General features: G+C 45.2%; 1 protein-coding gene across 2 annotated transcripts; it reads left to right on the top strand.

Moving 5' to 3' along the window:
• Positions 1-580: 580 nt before the first annotated feature.
• LOC135394045 (epidermal retinol dehydrogenase 2-like) lies at positions 581-18,443 on the top strand. Of its 2 annotated transcripts, none has more exons than XM_064624481.1 (3): positions 581-1,140; positions 13,392-13,753; positions 14,744-16,608. In XM_064624481.1, exons 1-3 carry the CDS (start codon positions 664-666, stop codon positions 14,841-14,843), a joined length of 939 nt encoding a protein of 312 aa, XP_064480551.1. In that variant the 5' UTR covers positions 581-663; the 3' UTR covers positions 14,844-16,608. The 2 variants fall into 2 exon arrangements, with proteins under 2 accessions (XP_064480551.1, XP_064480550.1); XM_064624480.1 differs by lacking the exon at positions 14,744-16,608 and adding an exon at positions 17,621-18,443 and having other exon boundaries at positions 582-1,140.
• The last annotated feature ends 1,384 nt before the right edge of the window (positions 18,444-19,827 follow it).

A 19,827-nucleotide genomic window follows, 5' to 3' on the forward strand; every position in this document is an offset into this window, starting at 1 on the left:
CCTTCACTCGTGTGCACTGTACATTCTGTTGTCTTTGCAATAACAACACATTATCAAGGTTAGTCGTAGTTCCCCAGTGAGTCAAAGGGGGGAAAGTTTGTGGGACAGAAAGCACCGTGCTGTGCACGTAGCTGCTAAACGAGATCCCCTGTGTATGTATTCATGCAGTGTCGCCAGCGAAGTAAGCGTTTTTCATGAACCTGTTATGTCCAGGGAACTACAAGGAACTATTGCTATCAACGGACCGCCAGGAGAACACTAATGTAAAAACATCCTTTGAACTTGTAAGTCTGGTGTTGTGGGGACCAATTAAAGCAGAAAAAATGGTGAAAAGTGAGAAAGTTAACGATATAGCGTTTGGCACCAGCGACTGACCTCAAAAGGAGCACCGCGAAATTTATTCCGTCAATCCGTACATATATCCGGCAACACATGTGCTGATGAAAGATCGTCAGACGTAAATTCGTCCGCAGGGAGTCATCTGTAATGAAGGAGGACACCGGCAGACCGTATCGAGGCTCCGTATCTAGAGAACGGCAGAAAGTGTTCGGTGAGAGAGCGCATATCCCCTCTCCTGCTTTACGAGGCAGGGAGGGACAGCAAACTTTTCTCTCCAAGCAGACGGCAAAGTTGAGCAGACGACGCTTCGCAAGCAGACGCGCCATGGCAGAAGAAGGAGTTCTCAACAGTGTCCGACAATTACTCTACAACTTCGCACTCGTTTTCTATTACATTTTGGAAGCGTTCGTTCTCAAACTCGTGCCTCGAAAGTATTTGTACAGGAAGAGCATTGTCGGCGAAACGGTTCTCGTAACGGGCGCCGGTAGTGGCCTGGGTCGTCTGCTAGCCGTCCGCTTCGCGAAGCGCGGTGCTCGTCTGGTGCTTTGGGACATTGACCGCAGCGGTAACGAAGAAACGGCACGAATGATCAAAGCTACGGGTGGTGAAGCGTGGCCGTTTCATTGTAACGTGGCCGATAGGACGGCAGTCTACGATACCGCCAAAGAAGTGAAGGAGCGAGTTGGCAGGGTGGATATCATCGTTAACAATGCGGGTGTCGTGACCGGAAAGAAAATTCTCGACATCCCCGACGAGATGATCCTCAAGACCTTTGAAGTCAACACACTGGCACATTTTTGGGTAAGTTGTTTTTTACAACACGTGCGCAGCGATTATTACACCGGTTGCGTCTGCCCACGGATATAACACGATCTGCTGCGTGCCTTTTGAGTCCTGTCTATCGGGAAGTAAATATAGACGCTTTCCGGCTTCCTGGCGCGCCTTTCTATACAAAGTTCAGGGTCATTCCTACGCACGAGTTGCTCACGCCTGCCGCCCTCTCGCGCGAGTTTTTCGGCTGCTTTTTCTGTCACTGGATGACCTGTCTGTTTTAACACTGTCCGTAGTTCCCATCGAAAGCTTGGATATGCCGCGGTTGTCGGTTGCTTCGTCTCGGCATACCCCATAGACAAGTGTGTGTGAGGAAATCAGGTCGCTGCCTTGTCTCACCTCTGCCGGTCGGGTACTCGTAGCAATCGGGGATAATCAGATCGTGCGTAATGTCATCACATTCTCATTAAGGGGTTTGTCGGTCGCATTACGCAGCACAGAACCCCAATCATGGTCGCACTGTTAGTCTTTCTACGAGAGTCAAAGCTGGAAGAAACTTGCTGCGTTTTCTGTCTGGCTTCTGCGTAAGGTACGTGAATAACACTCGCTTTGAATAATTGGCGGAATCAGTATTGACTACGAATACCTGCGGCCCACGAGAAATCGTAAATATAATTGAAAAGTACCAATCGTACACCGGAAGGTGTTTTATATATTTTATATACAGCCTGGTGAAATTTCTACGTGAAATATAACGTTTCAATTTTGATCAGGTTATTAATAATGTCTTTATTAGTAAGAAAGCTTGAAAAAAAAAACACACACACACACACAGTGCGCAAACTGCACGGAAACAGAAACCTTTAGCAGTGAGCGATATTTATTTATTTATCAAACACTGCAAGTCCCAAGAACGTTTCGCAGGAATGAGGCTAAGAGGATGTTGCACTGAGCAAAATAATGCTACCATAACTAAGTTGTTGAAGCATACAAAGAAGCAACAAAATGTAAGCTGACACAGATAGACTTGAATGTGAACATGTTTGGCATGTTTAACACAATCATTATATGAAATGAATTACATATTTCGTTTATTCAGTAAAACGCGCGCGATTTCACGCGTTTTCAAAGTAGATTGGACAGCAAGTGATGTACGTTGAACAACTTTTCGCAAAACAACGTACGAGCTGACGCTAGAGTAGGTAAGAAAACGTACAAAAAATACGTACGTACATATGCGTATACATTTATATAACACCGCTACTGTAAGCCCTCTCGTTGTTCGTAGCATTGTTACAACACAGGCGCCGTCCATAATGACTTTTTACGTCGGAAATTGCGAGAGGCATCGCAAACATCATTTTTCCCAGCACGTATTCTATAGCCGTGGACATTCTGGGCACGATTCTCCTTTGACATACAAAGAGAACCCAATACTTGGTTTTCGCTTCGAAGTACGTCTCGAAGACGCTGTCAGTTTTACGCAGAACAAATGCTTCGTCCCGTTGAATTTTTCTTTAAAAAAAAAGAAAAGAAAAGCACCGCAATTTTTGGCTGTTGCTCGTGAGGACCGGTTGACACACCCTTTATTACACCTTCCGGGAATTCATCCTTCATTTTGACGTCGACCCGTGGTCGGCCTTGCCTACAGGTAGTACTTCCTACCCCCCATTAAGGAAGTGGACGTCACTCACTTTCAAGGTCAGTGACAGGAACGACCTTGCCACCAGAATGCCCCTAGGAAGTATAGTTTTCACTTTCTACACGGGATCTTCTTGCAAACTGTTGTGTTTTACGAGAAGACATTCAAAATTATTTCGCGCGACAGATAGGCAAGGGATATTCCCAGGATTTCCATCTCGGTTGGACGTCTCGGTGACTCCCACATCTGCTGCTTGTTTGGTGTTTTTGGCCTTTCTGGCCGCTATTTTTGGGGGGTGTAGCAACTTCTTTTTTTTTTTTGGTGGGGGGGTTTGAGAAAATTAATGAGATAAGTAAAACAGCCGAGGCGAGCTCTACCCAGGGACAATCGCAACACATATAGCCTCGAAGTGCCTCAGGGACAATGTCATAATATGAACCCCTGAACCAGAGCCGTCCCTAGGCGACCCTCCGCCTGGGGTACGATTACGTGAAGCGCATCCCCCCCCCCCCCTCTCCCACTGGACGCTCTGCACACAAAGAAAGTAGCTCATATGACGATTCCGACTTCAAAATTCTCTTGAGTCTCGTTTTATTGCCCAACCTAGCTCCCGTAATCTGCCGTCCGGTGCCTCCTCTGGCGATGACGCCTGGTGCGGCTTGCCCCCCCCCCCCCCCATCGGAACTCTGCTCTGCTCTGAACACCCGCGCGGTCCGCAGCGTCCGTCTCCAGGAAGAGAGGTGGGGGTGCATGCCTTCCCTCCCTCCTGGAAGCACTTTGCCCCCCCCCCCCAACCCCTGTAAAAACTCCTGCGAACGCCGAAGGGTTTTCATGCAAGGGGGCGACACCCATGTCTGCTAACCTTTCAGGCTCTTTTTTTTTTTCGGGGGGAGGGGGGGCTTTTTGGATTTCTTTGTTTCTTTTTATACTTTCAGTTTTTTTTTTTTTTAGGAAGGGGTTGGGGGTTTGTAAGATTTTTAGGAGTGGGTGCTGTGAAAATCCCCGAGCTTTTGGACCAATAAAGTTAATGAGGAGCACCTAGTAACCTAGGCTGGCTAGGCTGGTGCACAAGAGGAGAAGGTGCGAAGTGGGCGTGACCCGTCTTCTGAAAGAAGCAAGTCGCAGGCGTGGTGCAATGGTTAGGGCAATCTCTCGACAGGCGATCACGAAGTGTGTGTGTGTGTGTGCGTGTGTTCGTAGTCCTGCCGCTATCTGGGTTTTTCGACAACTGCCTTGTAACGTGTTTCGTGTGTCTGTTCTTTGTCAGCTCGTTTCAGGGTAATATCCTCGCAATGGCAGGAATCACAGGTGCCAAACGAATGTGAAATATTTGCTTTCTTTTTATTTTTTTACAAGTATATCTCCGCGTTTCTTTTGGTGGATCTGATAAAGCCCGTGTCCTCCTTGCGTTACCCTTTCAATGTCCGACGCACTCTGATGGCTATCGCCTCCCCGAGGTCGTACGGATGTTCCAGAAGGTCGCTGACTGGAAGAACTTTTGCAATGTGCCTACGGAAGCGTATTCGTAACGTATTTGTACGACGCATAACGATAAAAGTGACCATGGGGGCCGCAATTACACCATCGTAGCGTACTAAATAACTGTTTGATCGTTGGACCACAAGGTATGGAGGTGGAGCGGGATGTTAGCAGCGGGGATAGCCGCCAAGGTCATCATGATCACCACCAAACTGGTGTAGATCTAGAAAAATTAAGTGATTTTCGTGTGTCTGGTACACCTCATGTCCCTATTCCCAGACATTGAATTCCAGCCTATTCCGGAACATTGAGAGAATTAAACAAGATACAGGAGAGGCAGAGACACAACACATTAGGCTTCCAGGAGGTCCCTAGGGAAGCTAACCAGTGTCTGTATAGGACTTATAGCTGGTGCTGTGTTGGCCATGAGCCAATAATTTAACATACATTCATGTATTGTTCAATTGTGCGAGGGACACAGGAGGAGGAGGTCGCCAACAACTGAAGTGACAACAGAGACTTCAGTCATTGATGCTCTGTCGTTTGGAGTGCACCGAGTCTGAATTCAAAATTACTGAGTCAAAATTACCCCATTGATTTTCGTTATTCTCATTCGTTACCATAATCCTTTGAACCCTTTTCGTCAAATCCGGGCGAAAGCAGTGTATCGAGTAGCGTGGAATGACGAAAGAGCGTCATTGAGTATTCGCCATCTGATAAGCCTGGAAAGATATGCTGCAACTGCGGCCCTTGGTAGTGACATTAGATTGAAAAGATCTTCTGGAAGGATGTGCGCGAAAAGACATTGCGTAAGGACGCTTTATAGGACACGGACTGCCAAGAGGTATCCGTTCTGTGGAAACAAGTCCTTTGTCATATTTCCTGTGATGAAATATTTTTTTTCGCCCGTTAAAAATGGATGTGTCGGAACAGTTGTTGGAAGGGTAACCTACTCCACTGGTGAATGTACCTTCTTCTTCTTTATTTTTTTAGTTTTAGTTTTTTGATTTTGTGTTAGCGCCGCGTGGCAACTGCGGCTATGAGCAGCGTACAGACGTGTACAGATGTTGGGAGGACGCGAGAAGGAGAGGGAGACAGCGGGGGAGACAGTGACCCCTGGTGGGCACCTCTCAAATCCATAGTTGCTTCATGGTACTGATACGACTTTTCCTTTTTTTTTCAATCTTCGAAGCTAATGCGTCCTTAACTTTGATAAAAAGGCGCCTGTCCTAACCAAGAATACAAAGGGGAAAAGTAATGTACTGGCAATCTACGCTCACGAAAGCCAGAAGAAGAAATAGCCAGAGAAAGTGCCATAACTTAGTGCACAGCCTTCTGTGAACCGTTGCGGAGTTTCCGTTCCATGAACGCTTTGCTCGGTTGCTTTCCAAAGTTCCCTTCCACATCTGCCCACACATGCAATGGTAATCATGTGACCTTTCCGCGTGACTTCCCCCATCATTTGTTCCGAGCAGAAGCGAACCTTTACTTTTCATTGCTATATGCTCCGGCTTGCAATATCTACAGGAGGGACGGATCCACGACTCCGACAACACTGGAAGAGGAAGCGTCTAACGAGTGTGAAGAAAATATAACTACAGCTCCACACCAGATGGCGTTTCACATTTTCTTCCTCCCCCACCAAGGACGCGAAAATTATGGCGTGGATCATACCCAGATGAACAAGGTTGGAACGCGGCGTTTTACAACCATACTTTTTAGTAGCTCCGGACGCATCTTTCGACTACACCCGAGGAAAAGCAGCTTCTTTTACTCGTATTTCTTCTTCTCGAAGCTAACTTGAACACTTTTTTTCTTTTTCTTTGTTGTATTTTGATGTACTAGTTTCTGAGACGCAATCGGTGCAAAAGGACATGCTTGTCCCCGACTTTTTAATTTTTTTTTTCACCTGTATCAGTGCAATGAGACGCGGATAGGTCGTTGGTCCTTTCGTGAGCTTGCAACTACCTGCTGCAACTAACGTGAGACGGAAAATTCCCCGTGCACGAACTTTTCCTCCACCTGTATAGGTACAAAAGCAAACAGAATGTCGTCGCAGCTGGGGGACGCGCACTGTTGATCGCCGTGCACATTTTTTGTAAGCAAACAAAGAGAGAAAGGCGTTATACGCTGGTGACTTTCTTTATGAAGCGAATATCCCAAGGTAGTTCACGCTGGCGCCTCTTTATTCCAAAATGCACCGTGAAGGCCACCAGTCTGTACAAAGTCTGTACGGAACAACGGAAGTGCTAACGTAGCTGACAACACTAATTTCACTTTCAAAGTTCTATTCTTTCTTGTTCTACGTGTTATAAGGAGATGTTTTATCTACATATTTTATTCTTATTGTCTCGATCCTTTCCGCTCCCAACATCCGTATTGTAGAGCTGACAAGTGATAAGTACTATAGTAGTTTCATTGTGACGACTCTGGTGTGTTGCATGATTTATCAAAACAGAAAATGATCTGTAATTTGCCCAACTATTCAATTCAATTCAAGACAACAACAATTCAATTATGAATGATGACGTCACGGTGTATTAATTGGGACAGCTTTATTCCTGAAAGTATTTCGCGTATCATATCTCATCTCAAACGGCTGCGTTAGTAGCGCACTTTACACGTGTTCGTGCTAAATTTCGAACAGAAAAAGTCTTTCGCTTATTTCGGTCAATTACGCGTGACCATTAATGGTAATTTGAATGATGGCAGCGCGGGTCATTTATTACGTACGACATTATGTCTGCCCAGAAGCCACCCGGTTCAAGGCTATAGAAAACTGCCAAAGAAAAACAACGTCCCCTCTCAAGGTATTTTGCGAGAGACAATAGGGAGAGTGCATGGTAGGGTAGTAGTGCGTAGAATGGCGTGCTGTATAAGCGATGCTGTTTTGCATACACCTATGATTAGCGGAGATGACACAACACTCCGAGCGTTACGAGACCAGGCTTCGGAAATTGCCCGGGGTCCCCGAGGGATGATAGTCGGGAAATAGCTTTAACGAACCGACACTTGCTGGGCGCAGCGCATAAAGGGATTCAACGGATGGCGAACCTCCTAAGTGCGTCCATAACTTGCGCAGAACCGAGATTATCACCATAATCTTTTATTTCTCGCTTGCCGGCCAAAAATGCCTGTCAGATGTTCCCGACGCGGCAATGAACGCCTCTGTTGGATGTTACTTTTTGTCCACGTTCCTTACTTATTGATTTTTTGTTTCTATAAGGAGCGCAACAATTTTCTTAACTCGCCTTTCTGAACCTTCTCAGCTCGTAAGTTTCTTAACTTTTCCCTAGTGTCTCGGGCACACTCGTGTTTTATTGGGTCAAATGCCACGTGACACATCTGCTCGTGACGCGTAAATCTTTATCTTCTTGGTCGTTCTAAAGGGGATGTCGATGATCACGGAACCGGGGTTCGAATCCGGGCGCGTGCTGTACTGTCTGGGTGTTTTCACTATGTTTTCCTCGTAAGATACACTTCCCTGTGAAGTCGGCCCAGGACGCACGATCCCTTCTGCGATAGTCGTGACGTTGTTCGCCGTAGCGTGGACGACTACTGCAAGCAGTTCCATTACCACTACCACCACCACCAAAACGAAAGTAAAGTACTACAGCGTCAATTGGGACGATCGTTTGCACATCCTCAGCGTGCATACATTGTGAATTGAACCAGTCTGCGGAACGTTTTGTGATCGCCTTCAGGTACTTTCCCAGCACCCCCACACCCCCTAACACCCCCAAGTGCCTGCCAGAAAGGCCAAAAAAAGCAAGAAAAGCAGGATATATAGATGTCACCCCCACTTTTCCTTATGGGGAATTTACGGGACACCAACACCACCCTGAGGCTAAAATCCTGGGAAAATCCCTGATATTCACCTCCGCCATAGCTGTTCCACTGGCCCATTGTGTCCTGCCGTGCGGCGTGAGACACCGCGGACCTACGTGTGACGCAAGCGATTCGACGTAATTAGATCATTCTAGAAAACGGAATACGTGTAAGGCGCTTCCGGTCTTAGACAGCGCCTGGAGGTGGGAAGATAAATACGCGGGTTCCTATCGGTGGGGCTGCGCACGAGAACGCATACTCGTGACCTTAATCTCTAGAGGGCTTCACAATGTCTTCGTGAACTTCGTCCTTCGTAAAAAAGAAAAAAAAAACGCTCTATCGAGTTGTTTTGCTTAAATCACCACTGTTGCTTTCTTTCGAAAGACCGCGTAGCTAGGATACGTGGTAAGGACGACAGATGAATGTGTGCTTCAAGAGGACATGTTGAACCCTACAAACACGCCGCAAAGTGGATCGCTGGTGTTGCGTTAGCTCTAATGTCATACTGAACAGTGAGGGGTGCTGGGTTCGAGATTTTCCGTAGGTTTTCCGGCACGTTCTGTAGAAGGATGTCTGCACTAGGTCCCTCTGAGGCCGGCCCAGGGGCCTCTCATATACTCCTTCCTATGCTGCCTACAATCGCTCGGCGGTGCTATATCGCGGAGCAAAAAATAACTTACATACAGGGACTCCTATATAGAAAACAACGACTGATTACCCATGAGTTGAACCATGGTATGCCTTATCGGTGCAGTGATAAAAGTGTCTTATCGGTCTGCATGTTCAGCTGTGCGGCTAAGCATTCCAATTCACGATTGATAATGCGGACGATATAGGCACGACACGTTATATATAGTATTTTTTTTTAATTCCGTGTTTTGCGCCGCGAAGCAACTGTGGCTATGAGCGGCGTACAGATGTGGACTGATGGAGAGAGGACAACAGGAGGGAGTGGGGGACAGGGGAGTTAGTATGCATCCTGGGCCGACTTCAGGGGTTGCTCTGCCGACATTCGTCAGGAAAGTCTTCGGAAAACCCTCAGACAGAAACCTCAGACAGCACAGCCGGTGGTATAGAACAACACGTTTGAGAATGCAAGGAGCGGAGTTTTTTCAATATAATAAAGGATGAAAATTCATTACAAGAGCTAAACGAAACCACTTTAATATACGTGAGACAATTATGGGGAAAAGCTGCCAGTGAGGCGGTCGCTGGAAGGGCCACGTGCTTGCAGCACTTGCTTCTTTGACGTCACAGCTAGAACAGGGAGTGTGTACAAATTTTTTTTTCAGTATTTTTTCAGGAAGTTTGGGTATTTTGGAGATGTGACCTTGCGGGCGTCGCGACATTTTTATTCATTATTTTTTTTTTCCTGCGAAACCGTGAGTGAGCCTCTAAAGCACAAAAACAATTTTGAGTCACGTACATATCATACATACCCAAGCAGCACAATGTACTGAAAGTCGAGTGCAATAGGGGTGGACGGGTAGGTAGAAGGCCTTGAACATAATTCTCATACTAAAGAACATTGATAAGACACATACCGGCCACCCCTATTGCACTTAACTTTCAGTACATTCTGCTGCTTGGGTATGTGCGCCGACACAACTCCTATCCATCTCCATGTTTTTCTCCGACCATCATCATCATCCTCCTCCTCAATTATTGCGAGGCATAACAGAAAGGTTTATTCCGAATTCACGTGATCGTCACGAAGAAAAAAGCGCCCGCCAGTACTTGTGTGCAGCATGTCGAGGTCACGCATATTATGTTTGGAGACCTTGTGCCTGTCGTAATATAAGTGTTGGTTGTTTGATGGGAAGGTTATAGATGTGTCTGTCGTAACGCCGTACCCCAAGTGTTCAATTATTGTTTACAAGGAAACCGAAACGCTCAGAGAAAGCGCATGAGGTACCCTTCAACGAATTTCCCGACATGCATTATGGTGTTTTCTGCCCTTAGCTTGCAAGAAGCTTCTTTCAGAACCTCATCACATATTTCTCATTATATATTATTCATCTGTTATTTCTTTGCTTCTCATTATATCTTGTCTACCCATTTTATTTTTATTTTTCATATCAACATCATCATTATTCCTCTTAAATGGCCTACAAATGGTACTGCACGTTTTACAAACCGTCTATTAAAACGAATTCGAAATACATAAAAGTGAAATAGTATTCGTAATAATAACTGTGAGCAGATTTAAACGAAAGGAGTTCGCTCACATATTTGTGTGACTACTACGTGGTACATGCTGCACGTGCCGCAGGGAAGGACTGCGGATAATTTCGAGAATAGACCTCTACCCGAGAAACGCCATCATGACGTTGGTAGGCAGACTGAAACCGAAAAAAAAATCGGAAGGGGAGGGCTGGGTTCCACGAGTGGGCACTTGTTTGCTGCCTCCTATTGAAAGAAAAGTAGGACCTGCGATCTTGAGCTTAGCAAGCCAACACGCTACCGACTGAGCTACCGGGGCTCTTTCTTTTTCCTTTTTTTTCCGCATAGTTAGAACAAGAGTAGAACAATAGGTAGAACAACGGCATACGGCCAGCACTCTCAATCGAGCTACCGAGGCCGTAGTATTCGTGCAGATTTCGTTCCGCCGTAGTATTCATCATCATAATTTTTTTTTTCACGGCTCCCACCACGACTTAAAGTGGAAATAAAATTCATTCATTCATTGTTACATTCAAAAGTACCCCCCTACACATGCGCGTGTACAGGCACTGAGGTGCAATAGACGCTGGAGACAAAGGCGAGGTGAGACAACGGTCGGACTACAAAGTTAAGTCGGAGCGTCATTGAGGGGCGTTATTGTTCATACAGCTGTCCTAGACAACTGTCGTGTAAGGTCCGCACGGGATCACGCGGCTTACGCGGCTGTTGATGTCCAACAGCCTAGGACCTTCATACAATAGCCCTACAAGGTCTGCCTCTGTCTCGAAGTGCGTAACGTGAGCTGTGGATTATCATCACGCCTTCTACCGCTACATCACAAGCAGCATCGGATGGGCACGTATCGTGAGTTACGAAGGATGTGTACACTGTCGGAGACGCGACCTGCTGTTAGAAAGGCAAACGCAGATCTGAAGCTGAAGTCATTATCGTTGTCCAGGTCTAATATTATCGTTAAACTATACACGTACCTATTAATTGTATATTAATGGTAACCTCCCATGCAGAAACAGAAAACTTGGAAACTTTATAGTAACAAAACGAGCGAGCAACGCTTCTCAAAGTTTCTGTCAGCACGGAAGGAACGCTCGAAATAGATGCTGTCTTGCACAGGGTAATTTCTCTTCCCCTTTTGAGCAACGTCACATAAAGACATGTTCTGGTCCCGAACACAAGTCGAGAAAACACTCTTATGTGATTAATAGTGCTCCTCACATCCGCCACGCATAATATTTGGGAAGAAATTGCATCAGATAATTTATAATCGGTGTTTGCTTTGTTTCGTCCTTTCATCTGAATAAGGGGCCTAACTGGATCGTATCAGAGCGCCGAGCTGTACGTAACTTCCGGTTGTGTATTCGTGGGCTGGAGGTCCGGCACGCGAAGCTTTTGACAACTTTGAACTTCGTCCTTGGACTGAATTCACCCGGCAGGCAGGCAGGCAGACAAGCGTGTAGGTAGTGCAAATTATACCAGCGTCCATGGGAACAAGCTATACATGTGGATAACACTCATGTGGCACATACGTGTACTATATCACGTACACCTCATAGAAGAAGCCACGTGTTGTGGGCACACTGCCAGACATGTGGTGTCGACTCTATCCATCCACATGCCGCTATGTCACCCGTCGACCGGTCATTCAAAGTTGTTTTCCTTCTGGCAACTTGTGCGTCGAAATGCAGGCAAAACGCGTCAATACTATTTTACCCATTAACCATTCGGGGGATCGAGGTCTGCGCAGCACAATGATAATGGCTTGTCAGCAAGATTACGAAGATATTATAATGTGACATGCAAGGAGAAAGCACCACAATGCTGTGGGTGACCGACAGGCCCTATCATACCGTAGCAAACAGCTCCCCGTATTTTCTGTCCATTGTGCTTTTGGGCCAAGGCCAACACGTTTATTGGACAAGTGGTCAGAGGAAAGAAGTCACGCGACACGCCGTCCGTCAATCGATTTCATTGTGGCGCTGACATTTGATTGATAGACGTCTTAGACACGGTGTACGGAGGTTAACAACATCGTTTTCTTCGTTCGTTCAATCAACTTTCCACACAAGCTGTGATCGTGTCTTCAGTATACCGAGTTTACGCCATCCTACGTGTCTCACATATTCTCACCAGGAAAACTCATGGCGCGAAATATGTGGCTTATATCGACGAAAATTCGCGCAAATAACATTTTACTGAGGTACATTAAACAATTGTCGAAACGCCCTGCAAAGGTCGTGGAATACACACAACGGATACATGTATAAATTTATTTATTTATTTAACGATACTGTTGGCGCGCCTTATGGGCTGCTGCAGGGCCTGAGCAAACAGATCAGGAATGACAGAAACAGAGACACTGTCTATCTTAGATCTTTACTGGATCATGAACAATCTTTCGTGGTATGAGTTTTCGAAGTATGAGTAGTCCTGGTACGAGTTGAGTGTGGTATTACTTGTCCCGGTATGGGTTGGACTTGGTGTGAGTTGACTGGTATGAGTTGTCCTGGTATGAGCTGAGGGGCCGCAATTCTCTCGAAATATTTTTGTTCTCTGTGTGACGCAGAAGTATATAAAACAGTTGAAATACGGCAGTCATCGGAAGAGCCATGGACGCAGACAGCGACTGCCATATTTAACTTTCACGTTTTAAAGCATTGAGGCATGTGTTGTGTTTGTCTGTTTGTGTGTTCCAGCCACGGGACAGTTACTTCCCACCGTAATCACAAAATAAATTTCTATAGTTTTGAAAAGTATGACGTCAGAGGCTCAGAGGGTAGGGTGCTCCATCTGGTATACGCGTCTGGCAACTCCTCCTCGAATCTTGGTTCCCACTTCCCCGTCACAGTTGCTGACAGTCTTCCAACGTGGGGCAGGGAGCGGAGCCCGGGAAGGTGCTCCGTTGGTGTGAGACTGACGCCAGACGTCTCGCTTACTCTTGGAGAATCAGAAACTATGAAGTCTTGCGGAGTCTCTCGAAAATTGGTGGAAGCGAGTAGTGTTCGCTGAGAGCGTTTATATTCTGCGCACTGCGTCTAGGGGCGAGGTTATAATACGAATATTAGTTTGTAGTGACACTTGGTGTAGTATTTTAGACATAGGCGGAAGTAGAGTTGACAGAAGAGCACGTGAAAAGTTTGCGTCTTTGCGACAGGTGATCAAGGCCTTCCTGCCGGATATGCTGGCCGTGAATCACGGTCACATCGTGAGCATCTCCTCCCTGGCGGGCCTGGGTGGCGTCTGCCGTCTCACAGACTACTGCGCCTCAAAGTTCGCCGCCGTCGGGCTCCAGGAATCTCTGGCCATGGAACTGGCCACGGAGGGTTACACGGGCATCAAGAGCACAACCATCTGTCCCTTCTTCATCAACACGGGCATGTTCGCCGGGGCCAATCCGGGCATGTTCGGGTTCCTCGATCCACAGGAGGTGGCAGACAACACGATAGACGCCGTGCTCGCCAACTACGAGATACTCATCCTGCCTAAGGCCTTCTACACCTTGGTAGCTCTCAAGACGTGAGTATATAATTTGTTCGACGGCGAATGCCTGAGAAGTGATATTGCGCCGTCTGCTTGACAGTGTTGCTTGCTGCAATGTTTGCAGGTATATAACTCGTTTGAGTAGCGTCGTCTGTGAAACAATTGGGTTTGTTGTGTTGCTGCCTTACGTTCGGTCAAATGTCGTTTGTGCTTCATCCACATGGCGTGACACGAGAAAGCTCGTCCTGTGTTGTCTTAGCCCCGTTGTCTTGAGGTTCCGCCTTTAATCTCACCGGTTTGTGAAACCAGAAAGGATATAGTGTTGCATAATTAGGCATCACTACAAAGGGAGACTGCCGTTGTTGTCTCTCGTTTAACGAGCCCCCGCATGGGAGTTATTTTGTGCAGCACCTCTTTCTTTGTTGCTCCCGTTTGCCGTTGGCGCTTGCTGCACGGAGCTTGTCTGCTTTTGCACTCCGAGTCACCCGCACGCTGCCTGCCCGGATCTACTTGCATGTAAGAAGTTCCTTGTTGCTTTGCTTATGTGTACATTGCAGCTTCTTTTGCACGGCTTTTAATGGTACGGAAAGGTATGAAAAATGGCACACCGTCTTAGCAAATCGTTAGTCTTATCTTATGCTTTTAGGGTAAAAAAGCTTAGCTTACTCAAAGCGATGTCACTTTACGTAGTCCAGAAGACGTCATACAGAAAGGCTAACTAATAATAATAATAATAATAATAATAATAATAATAATAATTGTCAAAATAATAGTAATAATAATATATAAGTATAATAATAATAATAATAATAATAATAATAATAATAATAATAATAATAATAATAATAATAATAATAATAATAATAATAATAATAATAATAATAACTAAAGCATTTATGTTACTCATGAGCTAAAAATAGCGAAGATATGCTGAACCAAGGTTGCTTTCCGTTTATCTACTCGTTTTATGCTAACCACGAAAAAGAATACGTCCAGGGGGATTGAAAATATGTTCTTTTTTTTCAGGCTTCTTCCTTATAAAGTGGGTAACCTTATGGTACCTCTGCTCGGAGTGGCAAAGTCTATGGATGCCTTCGTCGGTCGACAGAAATCATCCGCCACCTAAGAGCCTTCATCAAAGCTATATATAATTGTTGCATGCGATGATTTGGAACGGAACGTACCTTTTGACCTTGTTTTTCTATGTATTTGTGAAAAACGTCGTTATTCGGTCGAGTGTACCTGACGAGGATACTGCAGGGAAAATGTGGCATGCAACTTTGTTATTCATCCTATACACAATTTAAAAACGTAATACCGAAAAAAAAACTATAAAATCTCTAACGTGTCATAAGGAACGATAATGACACACTGAGTCTTCGCAACCAAGGTGCCTCTTGTCCAGTCAGCCGTTCCGAAGAAATACCAATAATACCAGTGATGGGAAGGTTACTTATAAAAAGTAACTAAATAACAATTACAACCAACGTATGAAAATAGTAACTGGGTTTTAGTTACTCTTCTAGCTGTAACTGGTTCCAGCTACAGTTACCATGTTAACTTACCTTATTACGCAAGAAAAAAAAGAAAGAAAATCGTAGTGTTTCCCGATAGAGACACGGTGCCTGGAAATACTTTGGATCAAAATGCTTCGAGCGTTTTCGCAGTTAAACGTCCACAAATGCGATGAGTACAGCAATAAATCAAACTAGTCATTTCTCCTGGACCAAAGACCCGATTGGTGCTAGTCAGTATTCGCAAGTATTGGCGAACGTTACAGCTCGGAAGGTGCTGTGATGATATGTTAATGGTTATGCATTGTACACGTGTGCCTTACAGATTGTTATTGTTGTTGAGTGTTCTATCAAGTTTGTTACATAACCCTAAGAGGCTTATTTCTCAACGACATGTGAAGCATTCATTATGTAAGTGTCTTTAGGTAACACGCTGTATCGACTTTCTGTCCGGCTGTGGATGTCGACATCAACTCTTTTCATAAATGGTTCCCGAAAGCCAACATTAGCTTATCACTCACACTGGGAAGACAGATCAGTAAGCCAAGTAACAGCAAGAAGTCATCATTTCTGATGTCAGCCTGTTATCTGTTTCTGTTATTAGCTTTCAACACCTAAAATTCGTCTTCCATTGAATGCGGTTTAAAGGGGTTGTGACACATTGATGTTGGTGATTAATGGCGTCATATGCGCATTGTCGCCAGTGCAGTCAGTAATCGGTAAAAAGTAAAAACAATTATTCCCCTAAGTGATGCATTTGACGACATACAAACACTCGAAAGTACTGACGCTTCGTGCAGTGACGTCAGAGGAGCAAGAGCTTCGATAATTCCTATTTGTTCTCATAAGCACGTGACCTCCCCCCAGGCCGCTGTCCGCGGTTACCAGACTGCCACAGAGGCATCACTTTCGGTATTTGTGGTGACATTTTTCTTTCTTTCTCTATCTAAGCATCAATGACTCATTTTGCTGCTGCATGATCACATCGATGCATGTTGCTGTCTTTTATATTTTTCTTTTTTTCATAGAACCCAAACCATCACATGTGACAACTGTCTAAGGTGCATTCCCACATGCGATGCCGTCAGCTTTGTTCACTCGCCGCATGGAGCCGGTTTCGCGTTAATTCACTCGCTTGTTTCTTTCTCTACTTTGAGATTATGAACCATACGTGCGTGTCAAACTAACAGAGGGACCACCACCCTCTGAACTACCTAATGGTCAGTTGCAAGGTCAGTGTCGGCGCTGTTGAAAGCGCCGCAAGTGAAAAGTGTTGTGTGTTCAACCAAAGTGTAAACCAAAGTAAGCATCTATATATATATATATGTACATTTTTATACCTGGGTGGTGAAAGAAATAAAGACGCGTTTTCCAGTCGTTGTCTCGCTACTTGCTCGCTACTTACGTTCTGCTCGAACCTCAGTTGTTGGTTGACCTCGTTGAGGTGAGGTCATTTTCCCGTTTCCCCCTAACGGGAGGCCGTTTTACGAGACATTAAGGAACAACGACGAAGACACCCATTTTCTCGTTACTCCTTGTTTCTTTTATGAGATGAGCTGCGTAATTAGGTTCTTGCGCCAGGAAGTTTTTTTGACGCTTAAACGATTTAAAGTACAACTTACATCAGGGAACCCCCTATCCATCTTTTTTCCTCGTTTTTATTTTTGTCGGGGTTCCTAAGTAATTTTCGCGCGGGACAATCTGCGCTGGGAAACTTTTTATGACTTCTTTTCTTTCTTTACCATAAAGCTTTATAAGAAGAACCGGCTGCGTATTTAAAGCCATTACGTATACCAACAGTGGAATATGCCCTTCAGTACCAGCAAAAACATCCTTCTATTCCGCCTGCCCTGCTAAGCATCTTTACACCATCCCTTCGACTTTTTGCGTGAAAGGAATCACGTTTGCATCTGCTCATCTACCGCAGAGGTCACTTTCAACGGCAGTGCAGTGCGTGACCAGCCCGAGGAACATCGAAACGGAGGACGTTCGCAAACTTTTTTACGGCTTCCGAGCCGTCTCGCAACGCAGGTCACGTGGGACGCCCGTGATCCACAGCAAATCCCCCAAAAATCTTTTCGGAGGAAATTTAAGGCCGCGGTCTCTTACCCATATTACGTAACGGCGGGAAAGAATGTGTGTCGCATGGCGAATGGCGCTCACACGTCCGTATTGATCCTGTTTTACGGCGGCTGTCGTGACTGCCGAATTTAAAATTCTGCTCAGGGTTCGATGTCTAATCTGTCAGATGAATCGGTCTCACACTGACAAGTCTTGTTTTCTCGCACGTCTTTTTGGTGGTTCGTCAGGGATTTTGCAGCGTTTGTCTTTCACGCACACATAATTTCTTCTTTTTTTACGCTCTCCTCTATATTTATTTCTCACACAGAATGCTTCCCGTCAACTCCGTCCTGGCCCTGTCCCGTGCCTTGGGTGGCTTCACCGTGATGGACAAATTCATAGGAAGGGGAGTCGCCGCCAAGGCGTGATTTCATCGGACGCAAGACGAATTGTGTTGTATTGCCTTTGTCGGTAGAGAAGCCTGGCAGTACGTGTATACAGTGTTTGTAAATGTTATTTATGTCATTCTGTTCCTATGAAACAGAAGGCAGCTTTTGTACATCTCGTGTCACGAAGAGTTTCTCGTCAGAGCTGCGTACGGCAGCTTGGACGTTGCGAAGTCCTTGTCGTGACGTCATCATAGATTGAGAGGTACCAATTTTGAAGGACCTTCAGTCGACCACTTTCCACCGAAGAGTTCAAAAAGTAGGTTCTGACGTGTTGTCCTTATGCTTGACGCACACGCCCCAGAAACGAAACGACGAAAAATTTGCTTCATTTTTCACGTGAAGTTGGTTTCGTTTCATTGCATTCTTAAAGTTTGAATAAAAGTTGAATAAAGTTGAAGTAAAATGATACTTTGAGAAATGTGTCCGAAGGATGCGGTCGAAAATTGATTGATGTTAACGTGCAGGTGAAACATTCGGTCTGTAAGCTGTGAGCTAACGCATATACGGCGTACATCTACATTCATTGTTACGACCTTTATACAGGTGTTGTTCACAGATTAGTATCTGATGTATAAAATGTGTCATACTATAGGGGAAGGCTTTCTGCGTAGACCATAAATGTCTATCACGCATTCCAGCTGTGCTTTTGAGAGCCCAGGTGCAGTTACTTTGGAGGAGAATAAAGATTTTTTTCACAACGAGGCCGTGCTTCTTTTCCTCTTTTATTTCTTTTCTCGTCGCAACGTGTCCGTTAAATTGCACAGGCTGGTGGTGTTCGATACACACGGGTGGATTAATCGGGCTGCGCATGCGCAATGTTTTGCCACTTTTTCTTCCTTTTTCTCTATTTCCTTTTTTTTTTTCAAAGGGCTGCTTTCCAAATTGCCAAAAAAGGAGCGTATTACACAATTTTGTCCCGCAATATTCTTTCGCATGTTCGGATGATTTCTTTCGCTGTAATGGTTTGGCTCCAAATTGCTTTCCCCCATTACAAATTACGTCCTAGCCAGCCAGATAATCCTACGGCGTTCGTCGCATTACGAAGAATTGGATTTTCCACTAGGGGTCGGCAATATTATAGCAATGCCCCGTATTGTATTACACCTTCGAGTATTTGTCTTGTGTACCGTAATATCATTTTTTTCGCTGTAAATATGTAAATTTCTTTCGCCGGACGTGTCGAGTGATATTGAAACTCTACGACAAGCACGTCAGTCACTTCGTGGCGAACTTGGCGAACTTCTACCCTCTCTGCCCTTGTAGGGAGGCTAGTATTCCTGACGAGAAAAAGAAAAAGAAACGGGAACCAACCGAAACTACGAAACAAGAAGTGAAACACATGGTCCTTGCGTAGGCTGTACGGACTTTCTTATATTCTCCAATCTTTTATCTTAATCAATTCATTAATTGCTATCGGATCAAAGTTGCAGGATCACATGCCTTGTGGCAATTCTTTTAGGGATATTGTCATATGTCGGCGTTCTTCTTGTTAGACACCGAAGAAATGAATCCGTATTTGCACAACTATATTGGTTTTGATATATTGTAAGCGGATTATCCACAGTTGCATTTAGTTTCGCAGAATTTCACCAGGAGGATGAAACAATATCGTGTGGCAGATGGTAATTATAAATCTGTGTTTTATAGATAATGTTGTGGGATATAACCAGCTGTGGCTATTCGCTTATTGTAACACTTTCGTTTTGGGATCGAGAAGGAGTTTTCCAGGCAGCGCAGTGAATCTCAATTAACCCGAGAGATCAACCAGTTTTCGGTAAGTACATTTAATTCTCACTGGTTCTCCGTGATCACCGCCGATAAATCTAGAAAGAAAAGAAAACGCTCTGTGTCAGTCGAAGAAGAATCTTTCTCTTCGTTGTCGTGATTGGTTGAGTAGGTTGTGCCTGCTTCAAGATCAAATCAACTAACCATAGTTTTCTCGCGACGTAACGCCCCAAATTATTAATATTAAAGTATCATGAGATGCAAGGCCAACGGTTGCCCACTTCTGATAAGATTCCCGAAGCATGTAGCACGTACGTCAAAACCAGAGTACTATGGAACGTGTGCGGTAACGCTCCCAAGA

The sequence above is a fragment of the Ornithodoros turicata genome, chromosome 5, assembly GCF_037126465.1.
Source record: "Ornithodoros turicata isolate Travis chromosome 5, ASM3712646v1, whole genome shotgun sequence".
In the NCBI taxonomy this organism is placed as follows: domain Eukaryota; kingdom Metazoa; phylum Arthropoda; class Arachnida; order Ixodida; family Argasidae; genus Ornithodoros; species Ornithodoros turicata.